Source organism: Lycium barbarum, chromosome 2 (genome assembly GCF_019175385.1).
Source record: "Lycium barbarum isolate Lr01 chromosome 2, ASM1917538v2, whole genome shotgun sequence".
Taxonomy (NCBI): Eukaryota; Viridiplantae; Streptophyta; class Magnoliopsida; order Solanales; family Solanaceae; genus Lycium; species Lycium barbarum.
Genome location: NC_083338.1, coordinates 3,110,492 through 3,129,111, shown reverse-complemented (window position 1 = coordinate 3,129,111; position 18,620 = coordinate 3,110,492). Strand labels below are relative to the sequence as shown.

The window sequence follows — 18,620 nt, the reverse complement described above, 5'->3', positions numbered from 1 at the left end:
TGACTACTGTTTGATACCTCCTCCGAATGATCTACCGTCCGGATTATCCTATTGAGTATTTGTAAATATTTTATGATGTATATGGTTTCGCACTACTCTGCTCATGCGTACCTTATTATGTCATTTGCCAAGTCCCGGTCGTATGTTATTATCCGTACTATGTTAAGTTTGGTCCCAATATGTATGTTATGAGTATGATATATATGTTACATGTTATGTGTATACTATATGGATCGGGCTGCACGTTCCGCAGCATTATATGATATGTATATATGGATCGGGCCGTACATTCCACGACAGTATATATTATATTATGGATCGGGTCGAACGTTCCTCGGCAGTGTATTCTATATTATGGACCGGGCCGTATGTTCCACGACAATATGATATGTATATTATGGACCGGGCCGTACGTTCCACGGCAATATGATATGTATATATGGATCGGGCCGTACGTTCCACGACAGTATATGATATGTATATATATATGGATTGGTTATATGAATATGTATATGGAGACATATAACGCCAGCACGTAAGGTCTGTGTTTGGGAAGTAAGTATTTCGGCACTCTAGATGATTTATTCGTTTTTGGTACTTTTCCAACATATGGCACCGGTAAGTATGATGTACGTTCGGAAAATAAGCATCTTGGTATTCTGACTATTGCACTTACTTTCTTGCACCGTTGTTCCGGTTACGTTTCTATTTTCCGTATTCTATGCCTTACATACTCAGTACATATTTCGTACTGACCCCCTTTCTTCGGGGGCTGCGTTTCAAGCCCACAGGTACAGACGTTTACTGAGGTGATCTGCCAGCCTAGGATACACATTCTGCTAATTGAAGTGCTCCTTTGTCCTGGAGCCCATATTTGGTACATACTCTTCTGTTATGTATATATGTATGTATATTCAGGGGTACGGCGGGGCCCTGTCCCGTCATATGATCCTGTTATGTTTGCAAGAGGCCTGTAGACATATATGTGGGTCGTGGGTCGCTGTTGTTCGGTTACGTTTGTGGTTTGCGTTTAAGTGATCCTGTTTGCTATGACAGCCTCAACGGCTTGTATGTATTCCTGCTTCGGTATGCTATATATGATACATGCGCCCGTTTAAAAAAAAAACATCTGTGTTAATTATTATATGTTGAATGTGAATAATATATGGCTACACCGATTGGGTAAATAGGTAGGTACGGGTGCCCAGCTCGGGCACCAGTCACGGCCCACGGGGTTGGGTCGTGACAGTAATATTTCATTTCAATACTTGAACCTTGTTTATGGAAGTATACCTTGTTTAAGTTTGGATTGAATCTCTTGTTTTGCTTATGTGTTGAATGATTTTATTCCTAATGAAATTAGTTATTGTTTCTTTAATTAATCTCATTTTGAATGATTCTTAAGGGAGTAGCTAACCCTAAGACTTGCCCATTTATTTCGGTTTAAACTTGGAAGAGGCAAACTCGAGATTGGGAAAGATTAATTAACAAGAATTTGGGGCGTTAACCCTCATCTAATGGAAATCGACCTAGGGATAGGCGACACCACTTGTAGCCATATTCGGGTGTTCTTAATGCTCCTAATTGCTTTAGGGATATTCAATTAGGTAGTCTAGTTAGTCTTCGGAAGAAGCTAATCTAGAGTCATTATCCGAGGCTAAGTAATATAAACTCACCATTATTTGTAAATCATGAAAGACATTGGATCGTTACTTGAGCGTAGTTTCCCTTGTATCCATGCTTGTGGCCATTGATCATTTTACTTGCTTTTTAGGTTAGTTTACATTTTTTGCATTAGCTATAATTTTCTCAAACAAAACCAAAATATTATCCATCGTTTGGCTTTAGCGTAGTTGGTGAAAATTTCTACTTTTCCTAATCGCCTACATATTGTTCTCTGTGGGATTCGACCCCGACTCATAGTTGGGTAAATATATTTGCATACGACCGTGCCCATTCTAATTAATAGGGTGGATTTGGACGTTATCAAAAATGGCGCCGTTGCCGGGGAACAATTTGGCGTATTTGGGTTAGTTTGGGATTTAAGCTAACTTGCTTTGGTCCAAACTTTCTTTGCTTTATAAAAATAAAAAAACAAATAAAATAAAAAACTGTCCAGTTTTTGCAAAACTGTCCAGTTTCTGAAAAACTGTCCAGTTTTTGCTTCTGCAAAACTGTCTAGTTTTTGCTTCTGCAAAACTGTCCAGTTTTTGCTTTTACTAAAAAAACAAAAAAAAACATGGCATCTTGGAATGAAAATGGGTTTGATGGTTGCAATCCATATTTTGATGACCCATGTCCATATTGTGAAGGACCCCACTTTTGGTAAGATTGTGAATATGCTCCCGGGAGAGAGATGTGTGCACCGTCTCAATCCTATGATGAGAGTATTTGTAATATATGTGGTGGTCAAGGTGGACATTGGGGTGATTGTCCCAATTATTTTGCTTCCCCTCCCCCAAGTTGTTCTAACGAAAATGCTAGTTGTGCTTTTGAGTATGACAGGGACAACGACATGACAAATGAAGGACAAAGTGCCGAATATGAAGGCATCATGGCAATGCCCCAAACATACTTAGATCGAGAAGCTAAAATGGAGGAAGAGCGAAAACTCGTCCAACAATCCATTTTAGAAAATGGAGAAGCTATGACAAGAATGAATGATTCATTTGAGGATGCCAATTCCTCAATTGTCATGGAAGTGTCGACTCCTTAAAATGAAATGGTTAAAGAAGAGATTTCAAGTTTACAAGATGAGCCCGAAAATTCGTGTGACCACAACGAAAGTTGTGAAATTGAAGAAGTGGTTCAACTTGAAGAAGAAGAAGAAGAAGAAGAAGAAGAAGAAGAAGAAGAAGAAGAAGAAGAAGAAGAAGAAGAAGAAGAAGAGCAAAATCTGGAAGAAGAAATCTCCAATTCTCGAAAAGAAGAAGTTGAGGAAATTTTGAAAAGCATAATGGGGAGGAATGAACAATATGGGCAAGTCTTGACCCAATTGTGGGAAGAAGTTCAACATGGAGATGATGAAACTGTCCAAAAGGTGTATCTCACCATGGATAGATTTTTACAAGAGTTGGACGACTCTCACAATGAAGAAAATCTTGACAAAATGGAAATTTTGAGCCAAGATTGGCTAATGAATCAAGCTCAACAACTTAAAGTCTATGGAGATCACCGTGAAGGAATTTCATGGATGATGGAAGAATTTCTGAAAATGCATGTTGAGCAAAGTCAAGAAGTGGAGCTACTTAAAATTGTTATCCAAACATTGGAGGCCGAACTGAATGCAAAGATTGAGGCATGTGATGCTCAATATCAAAGGGCTATGGATTGTAGTTTTGAGTTGGTTTCCAATGAAGAAGAGATCAAGATCGATTTTGATGAGCTAATGGTAAATTGCCAACCTACCAACCCAAAAATAGTGAATGATGCCGAAGTTGAAGAAATGATACTAGAGTTGCATAAAAAAGTTCATACAATGGTTTTTGAAGACTCTAGTTCGTTTTTGGGTGAGGATGTCAAAACTCATGCAAATTTGGAATTTGAGCGCATTGGACCTCATTCCAACCATTTTTCAACATTATGCTTGGTTAGTGAAATGGAAGTTGAACTAACCGAGCCTATGGAGAATTTTGGAGATGAAGATCAAAGAGTTTTCATTTTGAAGTTTGCTATGCCAAGAAGACAAAATGGCATGCCTCACTTATGGGCCAAGAAGTGCAAAATGTGACACCCGAGAGTTGGCCTATTTGCTTTACTACCACCGCCCCAGGAGCGTCATCATAAGCTTGATTCAAAGTTGGGCGCAAATTCATATCTTCCAAATGGAAGGAAAAGTGGTAAAGGTAACCGTCGTGCCGCGACGTTAAATCAAGCGCTTGGTGGAAGGTAACCCATCGTTTTAAAAGTTTTAAATCGTTTTTGAAATTTTATTTTTTAGAATAGTTTAGTTTATGGTTTTTGACTAAACTGCAAAGTTTCAGAATTTTTGGAGTTGTTTTGAGCATATCGGATATCCGGACAGCCCCCAAAACCAGAAAAAGCTGCAAAAAAATGTTTTCTGGTGTCATAACATGCGATTCGCATGTCTCACCTGCGAATCGCAGGTCGGGTCGCACATGGTGACAGAGACCAAAAAAAATCGGGTGACATAACCTGCGAATCGCAGGCCATGCCTGCGAATCGCGGGTACTGTCGCAGGTCGTGACAGTAAGTAAAAAAAAAAAAATCTTTATGTTTTGTTTTGATTATGTGCAGTGAGGACACTGCAATGTTTGTAGTTAGGGGTGGCATGTGGTAGCACATTATATTTTGGATATGCATAAATTGTGCCTTGCCGGGCTTTTATCTTATATATGGATATTGTGTGCCCTTGCCGGGTTTGTTTTGTGACTGTTGGTGTGGCTGTAAAAAGACGTTGTTTCAAATGGAACTTGCTCAAACTTTTGAATATTTTGTTTTGTTGGCGTGTTGTGGATTAGTCACTTTTATTATTTTATTTTCTTTCGTAGATTCTTTCATTAGTCGTGTTTGTATGGTAGCTTCAATGTCTCCTTGCTATGATACCAATGTATCTCAGAAATAGGGTTAATTTTCTTGTGAATCATGACCTTGATTGCATGTGGACAAGGGATTCCAGTAAGGTCCCATGTCCTACAAGTACACCTCTTTCGCCTCAAATTCACAGCATTTCTATCATGTCCTTCTGTTACCTCATATCCACTATCCCCATTGCCATTGACTAGGGGTGTTCAAACGAGACCGAAAAACCGATCCGAACCGATAAACCAAGTCAAACCGATTTAATAAACCGAAAACCGGCTCGGTTTGGTTTTAGATTTTTAAAAACCGATAACATTTGGTTTGGTTTGGTGTTACCCATAAAAAAACCGAACTAAACCGAACCGAACCGATAAATATGTACATATTTAAAATATTATATATATTTATATATGTTAATATTTATATATGTTAATTAAACTTTATCTATTTTTTAACTTCTTCATAATTTAGGAGCATTCCAAGAGAAAAGTCTAGCCCATGTTCCCCAAGCCCATTTACGTTTAAAGTAAAATAAAAATCTCTTACTGAATAGTTAACATAAATAAACTTTGCATGATTACATTTGTCTGTTAAGAGGTTTCTCTGCTGAATTTTCTTATTCTACTTTTTGGTAATCTTTTTTTTTTTTTAATACAAACACATGCTAAATATTCTAAAAAGAAGTTATGTTTTGTGAGTGCACCATGCACTATCTTTTGTTCCTTTTTTCTCTTTTTCATGATGTCCATTCTTGTCTGTTGTGGCTAGGCTTGTTAAGTGGTACTTTGTGTTGTTGCGTGTCAGCTTCATCACAGCTCCACATCAGAATCATCATCAAGGCAACAGAGCTTCGTCCTTTCGAGATGAACAGCAACCGCTCTTGCCGGTTGGCTTGCCATTCTGTTCTTGATTGAAGCAGCCATAGGTCATAGCCATGAAAGCCTCTTCTACATTAGTGGCACTTTTTGCACTTGTTTCCATGAAAGGTATGCCAATTTCATCAGCAAAAGCCTGAGCTGTCTCTGTGGAAACTACCTTCTGTGCTGTGAGATCACACTTATTTCCAACAAGAAGTTTGTTCACATTATCACTTGCATATCGGTCTATTTCACTCAACCATTGCTTGACATTGTTGAAGCTCTCTTGGTCGGTTACATCATAAACCACAATTATTCCGTGTGCACTGCGATAGTACAAGAAGCTTTAATCCCTGTAGTCTGTAACTTTTTCTTCCCTTTTATTTTTTGGTTACTTTTTGTATGTTCCCTACTCTTTGTTTGTGTAATTATTTTTGTGTCTTTGAAGTTTTACTTGAATGAATTGCTTCTCTAGTCTTTCATCTTGTATGTGTTTTTTATTTTATTTCTCTGTTATTTTAGATTTTCTCCACTGATTTAGATTTTTTCTGTTGATTTAGTTTTTATCTAATGATTTTGAATTTCTCTATTTATTTAGATTTTTGGATACTTTTTTTCAGATGGAAACTACAACTACTCAAAAGTGCAAGTTTGTAAATAAGTTTGTCAATTTTTTTGCATTATAAAATATATTATTACAACCCGTAAAAACCGAACCAAACCGATAAAACCGACAAAACCGATAAAACCGAAACCGATAGAATTTATACTATAATGGTTTGGTTTGGACTGAATATTAAAAAAACCCGCCTTGATTGGTTTGGTTTGGTTTTAGCCAAAAACCGAGTCAAACCGGACCATGAACACCTCTACCATTGACCTTGCACACTTGGGCTATTTTCAAATACTCACTATACAACTTCATTATATTAGGACTGACCAAACCATACCACTTATTCACAAACTCATCATTTTCTCTCAACCTATTCATCACCTTAGTCCTTATGTCCTCCAACATCCTAATGATAGGCTTATACCTTACTTCAAGTATCCAAGAATTGAATGACTCAGTAAAATTGTTGTCCACTCCTTGATTCTTACAGACCGTATCAAGATAAGCTCTACACCATGTTTCTGGAGGATACCTACTGACTAAGTCCTTTGCAACAGGTTCATCCAACTGTCATCTGTTCAAGTTGGTCTCCAAACTCCTCAGCATAGGAGGACCATGCACCCCACCACAGAAGCTTCTTCAACTCACCTTTACTCCACCTTTTGCACCGATTTGCCTCAATGTGCTTTACACAAAATCTTTGATGTGCTTTAGGCAGTACATTCTTTACTGTATCAAGCAATCCCTACATATAAGAAAGCAAGTAAGACCAAACTTTAAGTTTGTAATAACTGCCAGGACACCTTTCTAGAAAAAAGTAAAGCTAAAAAAAACATAAGGACTCTAACCCAACAGAGAAGAACTATGCTTATAAGATTCTATTGCACTTTCTGTATAACCCCACAAAAGGGAAACACATGGAAAGTGTAACACCCCGTACCTTTAACCTAAGCTTTGACCATGATCCTAGACTTACAAAACCAGATAAAGAATGTGAAAATTTAAAATTTCCTCTTCAGTTGTAAGATGGTGATTTACGCCCATGAACAGTGAACGTATTTCAATATACGGCTCGTATTTCAAGTCGTAAACTGGTACCAAATATTTCTGAGCATTCTGGAATTTGGCATTTGAATGTTACATTGTTAAATACGGACCATATTTCAAAATACGGCCCGTATTTCAAAACTTATTTGGAATTTGGGAAAACTTTCTCAATAAAAGTTGTAGAGCTTTGAAATACCTTTCCAAAGGTATATTATGGAGGTCAAATGGACATCTGTGCAAAGATTTATGACCATTTCACTGAAGAGACGGTATTTCAAAATACGGCCTGTCTTTCAAAATACGGCTAGTATTTAACTGGGCATAAAATTCAATTTCCCAGAACAGTATATATTCGTCCATATTAGTTCAAATCATTATTTTCCATTCCTTCAAGCCCTAGAACGACCTCCTACCCTCTTCCATCATCAAGAACACCAAGGTAAGCCTACTCCAATTATTCCAAGTCAATTCTAATACATATCCTTGTAATCTAAACAAGAAATCATCATTCCTAAACTAGGGTTTTCAAGAAAACCCATCTCAAGGTTCAAGAACTCAAGATTTTGGAAATCTTCTTCAAAGTTAAAGTCTTTAATTCAAGTTTGGAGAATTACCAGGTATGTAGAGTTACTATCTACGTGTAGGAACATCATTGTTCTTACCCACGCCTCATAATCTATAAATTATGATTCTCTAAGAAAACTAGGGTTTCTATACCATGCTCATAACAACCCTAGGTCCATGTCCATGATTATATTACGTATGAATTCCTATTATTCTATCATTATATTCTTAATAACTCCATATGATTATTGAGAATCAGTCCGTAATCCATGAAAACCCATATATCTCATTCCATGGGTTCTTACATGCAAGTTATGATATGCTATGATATTTTTCAAGAAAATACTATATTTTACAAGTTCATGCAAGCAAGCTATAATTCATGGTATCCATGTACAAACAAGTTATATTCATGAAAACCATGGGCAGCAAGTGCCACTTATTTTACATGTTCATGATTTTGGGAGCTGCATTAATTACCGAGAAGGCTTCAAACAGCCTGAAACTACGTAGTCACCGTAGGATGAGGATTGCTCCACCCATGCTTAGGACGATCACTCATAATGACTAGATCCTTTCATAATATTATTAAATCTCATGTCCCTGGCAAGGTATGAGTGTTCTGCTGGTAGGACGCAAGCACCAGACCATGTTGTCGGTTATATTTACTGTTGTCTCTACTCACAATACTTTACACATGTTATATATGTATATGTACTCATGTTCATGATCATGTTTCAGCTCAGTCTCTGTTATGTTATTTTCATGTCCCATGTTATTTCATTCAGTTGCTTTACATACCAGTACATTCAATGTGCTGATGTCCCCTTTTATTTTTCGGGGGCCTGCATTTCACGATGCAGGTACGGATTTACAAGACGTCACATCAGCTCAATAGGATTTGCACGTACCAACTTATTGGTGAGCCCCATCTCATTCAGGGTTTAGGCATTGTCTTCCTTTATTTGGTTTTACATCTAAAGGTATGCTGGGGGCCTTGTCCCAGCAAGTATGTTACGTGTTTCAGACTCATGTTAGAGGTTTCATAGACAAGTCAAGTGTCATGTTAGGCTTCCAGAGTTGGTTAGCCGGTTTGGCTCATTTATGATATTGTCCGCATTCATGACTTAACCAACTACTTATGGTTAATATTATGACTTACCATGTTTTACAAAAGCTCATCATGCATTTCATGCTCATGCTATATTTCCGTTCATGTATGCCTCATGATGATTCAGCAATTCATGTGGTTCCCTCGTCACATGCAGTATGGCACCGAGTGCCGTGTTTCGCCTAGGCCATGGTTCAGGGCATGACAGAAACACAAAGACAAAAAGGAATCTAACGAAAAAGTTGAAATCGGAATATATTAATCAACAAACCAAGAAATGGACCCGAATTTAAAATGGAAAAGGAAACAATAACAACAACACCAGTTAAACGCATATATGTACAATCAGTACCTTCTTGAGCCTTTAAATGGACTGAATTCGAAACATGAAAAACCTAGGGTTTCTAATGGAGAAGTCGGCTATGGAGGTTGAAGACGATAGAGAGAGAGAGAGTGGGAGTTTCGAGAGGGAAATAGTTTTTTAGGGTAAATGGGTTAGGTCGTATTAGTTTGACTGAAAATAATAAGTTCGGGTCGGGTTGGTTATTGTACTGGGTAAGTATTAGTTGGGCTGAAAATAATAAAGTCGGGTCGGGTTGTTTATTTTAGTTGATAAAAAATTATTTGAGGAAAAAATAATTTTGAACGCTTGGGATGCTACCACGTGGCAACCGTTTGCCAAAAGGGTATAATTGACCCTATAGTATAACGGTAAGGGTATAATTGGCCCTAAAGTATAACGAAGGGCATGGACGAACTATTTTTCAAAGTTCAGGGGTAATTTTGGCCCTTTTCCGAATATGTTATTATTACGTTATTTTCACACATGTAACAATAGGTGGCGTGGATGCTTAGAACTGTCAAAACTATTGGACAATAACACGCTAAAGAACAGTTCTAAGTAATTCAATAAAATTTGTTGACTGGAGACTCAGAACCAATTCAATAACATCCTTTGTTGACTCTTCCTACATAGTACTTGGTTTTATTTCACTATAAATACAAACGATAATTTGCATATCTTTCACAACTACATACTTTTTTGTGTCTTTCATTTCATTTTCTCTCGTTGCTTTCTTGAACATTTTTGTTTCTTTAATTATTTTAAAGAAAATCCCTAAGTTTTTGAGTTAATTATGAATCCCTCAGCTCCATTTTACGATGAAAAACCGACGACCGGCTTCCCTGTGCCTCCGGCGAGCTACGGCCAAGTTCAAGCTAATCATCCCGGAACTTGGTCCACTGGACTCTGTGATTGTTTCTCCGATGTCTCAAACTGTACGTGTTTTTTTATATGCATGACACTATTTTTTTATTAGTCTATACATATGGTATATTAATTTTTGTTAGTGAAAGGGGAGCTTCGGAGCAATTAATGATATATTTATCTACGTATATATGACCTATAGGTTACAGGTTTGAACAGTAGAATAATTAGCCACTGATATTTGCGTCATGCTAGGTTATCATACCCCGGATGCAATCTATTCCCGAACCATATGTGAATGCGAGATGCTTTGTGCACCGGACTGCATTTATTTTCTTATTAATCCGTTCAAAAATTAAAGAATGTCAGCTTTCTAATATTTTTAAATGATTTAACTTTAAATTTAGGTTTAAGCTTGAAAAGAAGCTTTTACAATCACACACAAATGTTATAATATGTTTAAAGTCACAAACTTTAGCATTTAAGAGCCTTTTTAAAAAAAACAAAAAAAAAACTTTTCGAATAGAAGTATGCAATACAAGAGTGGAAGAAGTAACTTTTTGCTTTTTTTGCATGATTTTGTTTCCATGTTTAGTGATGTTATAATTGAAAATCTTTTCTTTAATTTCTGATTATCAAACTTGTTTTTATTTTCTGCAGGTTGCATAACTTGCTGGTGTCCATGTATTACATTTGGACAGATTGCAGAGATCGTGGACAAAGGAACTATTTGTAAGAGCGCAACACTAAATTAAACTCTTTATTCAGTCAAATAATAACACATAAATTGCGGCTAACAATGAAATTCATTAAAATACGTAACCTTTTTTCTTTTTGACAAAAATGATTGTGTTGTTTTGATTGCAGCTTGTGGGGTGAGTGGAGCTCTGTATTGCTTAATAGCAGCATTTACAGGGTGTGGATGTCTTTATTCATGCTTTTATCGTACGAAAATGAGGAAACAATACATGTTGCCTGAGAGTTCTTGTGGGGACTGTTTGCTTCATTTTTGCTGTGAAAGTTGTGCTTTGTGCCAAGAGTATCGTGAGCTCAAACACCGTGGATTTGACATGTCAATTGGTAAATATTCCTCTTTCTTGTTTGTTTCGGATACCCGTTTTGGGTCCAACTAATTTACATTAATTCACACCGGAAAGTGTCAGTTTAGGGGTAAACACCTTCCTACCAAATGCGATTTCATTTCCAGGACTTAAATCTGAGACCTCTAGTTAGGAATGGATGGTACTTAGCACCCAACCATCAGGCACGGATGCAGCTACTTACTTAGCTGCGGGTTTATCTGAACCCAGTACTTTCGATGCAGAACATAAAGTTATTATGTGTGACATTTACTAAAATTGCAATAAATAGTAAGTCTGAACACATAATTTTAAAAATACAATGGATCCAATACAAAGGATCTTAAACGTTGAAACCGTAGAGTATAAGTCCTGAATCCACCTCCATCTACCACAACCTTTAGTGGTGAAAAATATTCCTTGGTCAAACAACAAAACCAACCAAAAATAATCTTTCTATTTCATTTATAAGACATTTTTTTTAATTTATTTAAAAAATGACATTTTTTTATAAAAATTATTTTTAAACTTCTTATTTTACATTTAATAACCTGCTCTTGAATCAACAACAACGTCATCACGTGTTTAATACATGACTACATAAGTGATAAGGATATTTTTAGTAGGTATCAAAAAGTCTTTCTTTCTTAAATTGTATATCTAATCAAATACCGCCATATAAGGTAAAACGGAAAACATAACTTATTTAAATTTAAAATTGTTGAGATACTTATCATCTTGATTTACAACATATAGGTTGGCAGGAAAATATGGAGAACCAAAACAGGGGGGTCGCAATGGCTCCACAAGTTCAAGGAGGAATGACTCGATAAAGGGATAATAAAACTTTGACTTGTTCAGTGTGATATATGTATGGCTCATTTTTTTCTTTTCTTATGTTTTTACTTAATGGGAGAAATGGTGAAATTGTGACTTGTCAGCCACTTGATTGTTTTTGTCATTGCCAGATGTAATATTGGTTATTGAGTGACTGAATTGAATGTACGTATATGATAAGTAAAATTTCTTTACTATTCTTCTTAAACCTTATGCCTTTTAATTTAATTTTTTTCACTTTCTAATGATAATCATTTTTAGTGAAGAATTGTAAGGCTTGTATTTCTTCCTATCTTTTGGAGTGGTAATTGTAGCTTTGGTAGTTCACCTAATATAAAAAAATTGTCACTAAACAAAGAAAAAATGAGACAGTCAGAGGGGATCTTTCCATGTAATCACTCTTTTTTTTTTTTTTTTTTTTTTTTTTGTTTCCCACCCCGTGTCTGGTACCCGCATTGGAGTCCCACTATATCCGAATTCGCGTCGCGTAGGGCCTCATTCAGGGGAGAAGCGCTCCCTACCATGAATTTTTTCATACTCAGAGCTCGAATCCGAGACCTCTGGTTAAGGAAGGAGCAGCCCCGTCCGCTGCACCACATCCTTGGTAATCACTCCTTTTAATTAGTGCTCAACTTATAAACAATTTGTTGTAGACAAAACCCAACATAAGTCAAAAAATGTCTTTATCCTTTTGTCTCATAAAAGAACTTCCCCGCATAAAATGATACTAATAAGTTTTATTGAAGAAAGTAAGAAACGATTCCTTATGTTCTGGGGTAAGTCCAGAGTAATTTCTTAAATATAATTTTGAGCAATTTTAGTTTGTTAAGTTTGTTCAAAAATGAACACTTTAAGTCTCAGTTAAATATTTAATCTCAGTTAAATATTTAATAAACTATGTCTATTTTTTTACGTGAATTATGCAAAAAGTAATTTAGCGAGAACTCATATTTAGAGGTGTTATTTTTGCAGCTTCTGGTATTTTTATCTTTGTTCTAGAGTAGATCTAATGGAGATTTTTGACACAACTTTTTGTTATTTTTTAATTTACTTTTTGTGCTTAGTGTAGTTTTTTGTGTTGTAATACGTTTTAATGGACTTTTTATGGTATTCCGGTTAAAGTTTTTTCATTTTTTTCTCAGATCTAGCAGACAAATTTATTAAAATATTTGCCAAAAATAAAAAATGTCCATTTTTGACAAACTTAAAGAACTAAAATTGCCCAAGAATACATTCAAAGGATTATTTTGAACTTATCCCAAACATAAGTGACATTTTTTTCATTTTCTGTAGTATAGTGATATACTATAGTGCTACCCCACTTAATTTTGTCTTCCCTTTCTTGTATTCATGTGATACATACAAATAGGTAAACCTATATATGTTATCGATTGTCCAACGTTGTATCTCTACAATGAAATAGTGCTATGTCGATTAGAAAGAAAATTGATTAAAGACATTGTACAAAAGGACATTTGTTGCCTATTATTCCAACTATTGAGATAATGCGGCTTTATACACCAAAGAATTTGGTCACTTTATCTAGCATCACAAATAGTTTCTAAAAACAATTTAGATGACATTACATATATTACATGAATATTCCAACGACTTAGTATGAAAATTGAAATGACCTTTCATCTATCCAACTTTGGATTATTTTTCCACTTTCCATTTGAAATGATAATGATCAATCCTACCAACATATATGGGGCATGGTGGGATGGTTGAGGTCCCTCCACGCTCCACCCTTAACCTAAGGTATTGCGCGATTTAAATTTAGTCGGGCTTTAACGCGGATACCGAACACCGAATGAAAAATCAAAAAAAAAAAAAGGATCAATCTTAGCTTTTTTGTATCTTTTTTGGCTGTTATCTAAAAACTGACGTATTTATTACTTGTTTAGATTTAAACAAACTTAGTGCAGTAGTAGCAGTGGTTGAAGGTAACTACCGTGCTAATCACTGATAATGATTAGTCTAGCTTTTCTATGTTTCCATTTCTAGCACGTCATAATGACTAGAAACAATTTTCAAAGGGTAAAACTTCAAGTGTGCCCATTTAGTTTCTACTTTTTAGTTTTATGACACATGCTTTTTCTCAAATTTCAACATACACCCACAACCTTATAAGTTTTGACCTACGTATCCTAACTTCATAGTTAAACAATTTTTAAACTCTTAATCTAAACTCTGTCATTAAGTAGAAAGGTGTGGCACCAGTTTATTTAATCAATAAATTTGCAATCCGTTCCGATGGTTATGCATAATCCTTAAACTCTTAATTTAATTTCTAGTAAGATAAGAAAAGTTCTTTTCCTTTTCATGAAATTAGTTGGTATAAGAAACATGTAATATTCTCAGTTTAACCGAGAAGGTGACATTATGTTTAAAAACAATAAATGTACTCCAATTATATATATTGCAAATAATTTTTTTAAATAGAAGTTATATATTGTATATGTATGCGCATGAAACTTTTTTTTGACATTCTCTTCATTTGCTATAACAAATTAAGGGTGTAAAGTGGGAATCAATGAGAAATAATAGAATTCTTTGTCTTATAACCTAATTATGACTTCAATAATTTGAATCATTATCAAGTATCATCACGAATTATACAACTACTCAAATTTAATATAAAACACCACATTCAGTAGGCGCTTGAAAGAAATTTAAGTTGAAGTTGAGAATGAGAGTATCTAAAATTAAAATTTAAGAAAACAGGTTATGCGTAAACTAAACTCGTGTTTCAACACGAATCTCCCTAGAATTTGTTTTGTCGTTATGAAAAGTAAGGATGTGGAAAGTAAAATATAAGTATCCCACTAGACATATACATTAATTCAAAGCACTGTTTCAATATTTCGTTTGATATCTAAATAAAAAATTTCATTAAAATAGTACTTATTTCAAGCCTAAATAGACCCCGAAGGACCAAATTTTAACTGTCCTGCCTCTTGGGTGCTAATCGTCAACTCGTCGTACGCTATACAAGTGACCTATTTTGAGCAAAAAATAAGCTTAATAACTTAGTTTGTTTGGTCAATTTTTTTTTTTAAAATATTTGAAAAAGTGTTTTTTATTTGACTAATTTTTGAAAAAATATTTATAGAGAGTAGCAATTTTATATTTGGTTAATTAAAAAAAATACTGTTGTCAATTAGAACAACAATTTATGCTTGACCAAGGTTCTAAATGTGCTTCGGAAGAAAAATTACTTTTTTTTCTCGCTTGTGAAGAACAAGTTTTCGCTACTACTCATGTAAGTATAGGGTATTTACACAAGACTAATGAAAGCATGACACATCTTGAAATATACGCAACTATCACTTATGTTTAACTAATGTATTATATTAATCGTTAAAATTACTTATCTATAATAAGTTGCACTAAATTGGAGGGTAACACACGATACACAACGCCACTTATCTTTTTTTTATAAACTTAATCAAACACATCAGCTTTCTAAACTAAGCAGTTTTTCAAGAAAATAAGCAATTAGGGGTGGGTGTTCGGTTCTTCGGTTCGATTTTATCAAACTTTGGTTCGGCTATTTCATTTTCGATTTTTTGAAGGTGGACACCGAACACCGAACCAAACTAGTTCGGTTTGGTTCTTTCGGTTTCGGTTTTTTGAAGTTCGGTTTCGTTTTTTTCAATTTGTTTTTTTGATATGATATTAGAAGCGATTCCATTTACACTAATTTATATTCTCAAAAGCAATAAAACATAAAACTGATAAATTGAAATCAAAATCAAAATCAAACAAACAGGATACACAAGAACAGAAAACAATAACCATGATATAGGATTACTATGTGTGATATACATACAGTAAGAATAATTAAGAAAAAATATAAAGGACATATATTAATCCTAAAGACACATCCTAGTCACTTTCCTTTGTTAAGGATATTTGATTTTCTCAACTGAAATGGAAAATTAGGGATACAAGCAAAAGAGGGCTTGTTACTATTTGGATTTTTTTTTTCTTAAACTCAATGCGCCTATTTTTGGGGCAATGTATTAAATTTCGGTTTAAATCGAAACACCGAAGAACCGAACTCTAAAGTGCCCGAGTTTGTTGAAATATTCCGATAGACCTTCGCTCGAAAAAAAAATTTAGTAACTAATATTATACCACTGAGTAGCAAGCTTAGAAAATTTTCATTAATAATGAAAATAACGAAATCAATTACAAAATGAATAACTACGCTTTGCAAAAGTAAAAAACTATAATCAACCTAAGAGTATCTCAACTCTAAGTTGATTTCACAGAATATGGTCCTACAAAGTAATGGCAAAATAATAAAAAGGGAAAAGGGCCTGATTTACCCCTCTACTTTGGGAAAAGGTTCATATTTACCCCCCGTTATACTATCAGTCCATTTATACCCCTACCGTTACAATAGTTGAAACATTTACCCCTATTTTTAACCCCCTGTCCACCGTGTCCAATGGCTTTTTAAATAAATGCCACGGTGGAAATTTTATGCCACATAAGAGGCCATGTCACCCATATAATTAAATGGGTCTGTGCAATCTTCAGAACCAAACGATGCTTCTTCTTCACCATCAAAAGCTAGGGTTTTTTTTGCTCTCTTATATTCTTCTCTCCTCTCTTCCATCGTTTTTGTCTTGAAAAATGTCAGAAAATAGTTCCTCATCGCAGTTGAAGTGCCATTGTGGTTTGATAGCTAGCCATTTAACTTCAAAAACTCCTTCAAACCCTGGAAGGAAGTTCTTTAAGTGTCCTAAGCCTAAGGTTAGTTATTGTTGTTATTCATATTTTGATTGGTAAAGTGCATTATTTAGGTGTTAATTTAATTTTAATTTTTTGGACAGATTAATTCTTGTGGTTATTGGAAATGGGAAGATGAAGTATTTTCGGATACTCCATTGACTGAAGTCAGAGGGTTAGTGGCTGCTTTGGATGCTCTTAAGGTTGAAATAGACAATTTGAGGAAAGAAGTAGCCAAATTGGAGGCTATAAGTCATTCTCAAGTGATTAAAGTGTCAACTTTGGAAGACAAAGTAACAAAGATGTGGATGGTAATTATAGTTTCATTGGCACTTTTCGTGGGTTTCATTACAGCTCCAATGATGAAGTGATTGCCCTTACGAGACTAGTATTTATGTTTTTGGTGTAACTTGAAAAATATTATCATGAAGTTGTTTTAAATGCCTTTGTTTGGATGAATGTAATGTAATGCCCTCGTTTGGATAAATTGTTGTTATAATATGTCCATTGTAAAACCTTCTTTTAGATGAAGCAATGTCTTACTTTTACAAAATAAATGCATGAGCTGCTATAGAATCTGGTCTTAGATTGTTGGATTTTCTTCCAATAGCTACAGCTAATATATCTCTTGCAGTATTGAACTATTAGAAAGAGCAAGTGGTTGGAATTTTCATCGTCTGAATGGCATAAATACTTGTTACAAAGTGGAACAACACTTATGACTCCCAAAGAAAGGAGCAAAGTTAGTAAACTTGAGGAAGCAGTAGTATTGCAAGAAGCATGAATTGCCTAGCGTGTCATAATTCCAAACCTTGTGTAGAAGGAAAATAAAACACTTGATCAATGACTATTCCCCATTCCAGTTAAGAATAATTGGCACTAACATATAATGAGTTAAAAACAATTTACTGAAGAAGTTAAAGGGAAAGGGAACAACAGCAAAAATGATGGAAATGACAATATTATTGAAAAACTTCAGCACAAAGACTGCTGGAATCCATGTTTACAGAATTACAGTTCATAGTCCAACAAAAAGGAAATTCTTGTTCTACTACTAATTCTTCCTTAAACCAAAAACGACAGAAGAGAACAACTCATCTTATAACCAAACTCATTCATTACTTCAAAGGTAGAGAACTTAAGATAGTCATTTGCTGTTTTTCCACAACACAAAGCAGCCAACATCTTGTACAAGGAATCCAACATTAACTTTAACATAAAACTGCCAAAAACTATCAAAGTGCAGTTACATTGACAAAGGGGATGCCATATTATAACCCCAAAAACTGTCACCACCAAAGTGATAACATGACATCCACTTGCAAGTTTCAACAGCCAAACAAATACCTAAATAGTTAAAGTACTGTCACATGCAGTAATTACATCATATTAAACCCAAAAAACTATCACAAGTTCACAAGTTTAAATCTGCTCCTTGCCATTCCCCTTCCTTGTCTTCAACTTGGCCATTTTCTGAAGCTTGTTTCCAGTTACAGCAGTGTTTCCTTTCCATGTAAGCCCCCTTGGTGAGAATGGAAGGTTTGTTGGCTTACTAACACCACTAGCATCACCAACAAAACCAATACGCCTTGTTCCAGTTGCTTCTCCAACTTGCATCTGCCTTAGGAATCTAGTCTTGGCCTCTGAAATACTCATTGGCATTAGAGGTGGATCTGCTTCATCATTTGATAGAAAATCGAAGTCTGGTTCAGCAGTAAAAGCATTGTTGATGGGATGCTGCCTTGCCACTGATGGTGTTGGCATAAATCTATATTCACTTGTACTACTGCTGGCCTGACTTGGAAGTGTTGTTGCACTACTGCTTGCTTGACTTGTTTGAGTAGGCTGGGGTGCTGTCAATTGAAGTTCTTCCTCAAGTGTGAGCCCTATAGCTTGTGGACTTCTGGCTAGACCTTCATCATCTTCATCAATCAAGGATCTGGTCCTCTTCTTTGTCTTCCTTCCACCCTTTGATTGCTTTCCTTTAGCTACCTATCAAAATAGTGAAATTGCATGTTAA

At 35.3% G+C, this 18,620-nt stretch overlaps 3 protein-coding genes across 3 annotated transcripts; 2 read left to right on the top strand and 1 right to left on the bottom strand.

Moving 5' to 3' along the window:
• Positions 1-5,376: 5,376 nt before the first annotated feature.
• On the bottom strand, positions 5,377-6,417 carry LOC132624510 (ras-related protein RABD2c-like). Its single transcript, XM_060339281.1, has 2 exons — positions 6,350-6,417; positions 5,377-5,725 (listed from the first exon to the last, which is right to left on the bottom strand). Exons 1-2 carry the CDS (start codon positions 6,415-6,417, stop codon positions 5,377-5,379), a joined length of 417 nt encoding a protein of 138 aa, XP_060195264.1.
• Positions 6,418-9,766: 3,349 nt separating this feature from the next.
• On the top strand, positions 9,767-12,051 carry LOC132625880 (protein PLANT CADMIUM RESISTANCE 2-like). Its single transcript, XM_060340477.1, has 4 exons — positions 9,767-10,012; positions 10,602-10,673; positions 10,809-11,021; positions 11,777-12,051. The coding sequence occupies exons 1-4, from the start codon at positions 9,871-9,873 to the stop codon at positions 11,851-11,853; spliced, it is 504 nt and encodes a 167-aa protein (XP_060196460.1). The 5' UTR covers positions 9,767-9,870; the 3' UTR covers positions 11,854-12,051.
• Positions 12,052-16,504: 4,453 nt separating this feature from the next.
• LOC132624500 (uncharacterized) lies at positions 16,505-16,971 on the top strand. The gene is made up of 2 exons (XM_060339271.1): positions 16,505-16,624; positions 16,705-16,971. The coding sequence occupies exons 1-2, from the start codon at positions 16,505-16,507 to the stop codon at positions 16,969-16,971; spliced, it is 387 nt and encodes a 128-aa protein (XP_060195254.1).
• Positions 16,972-18,620: the final 1,649 nt, after the last annotated feature.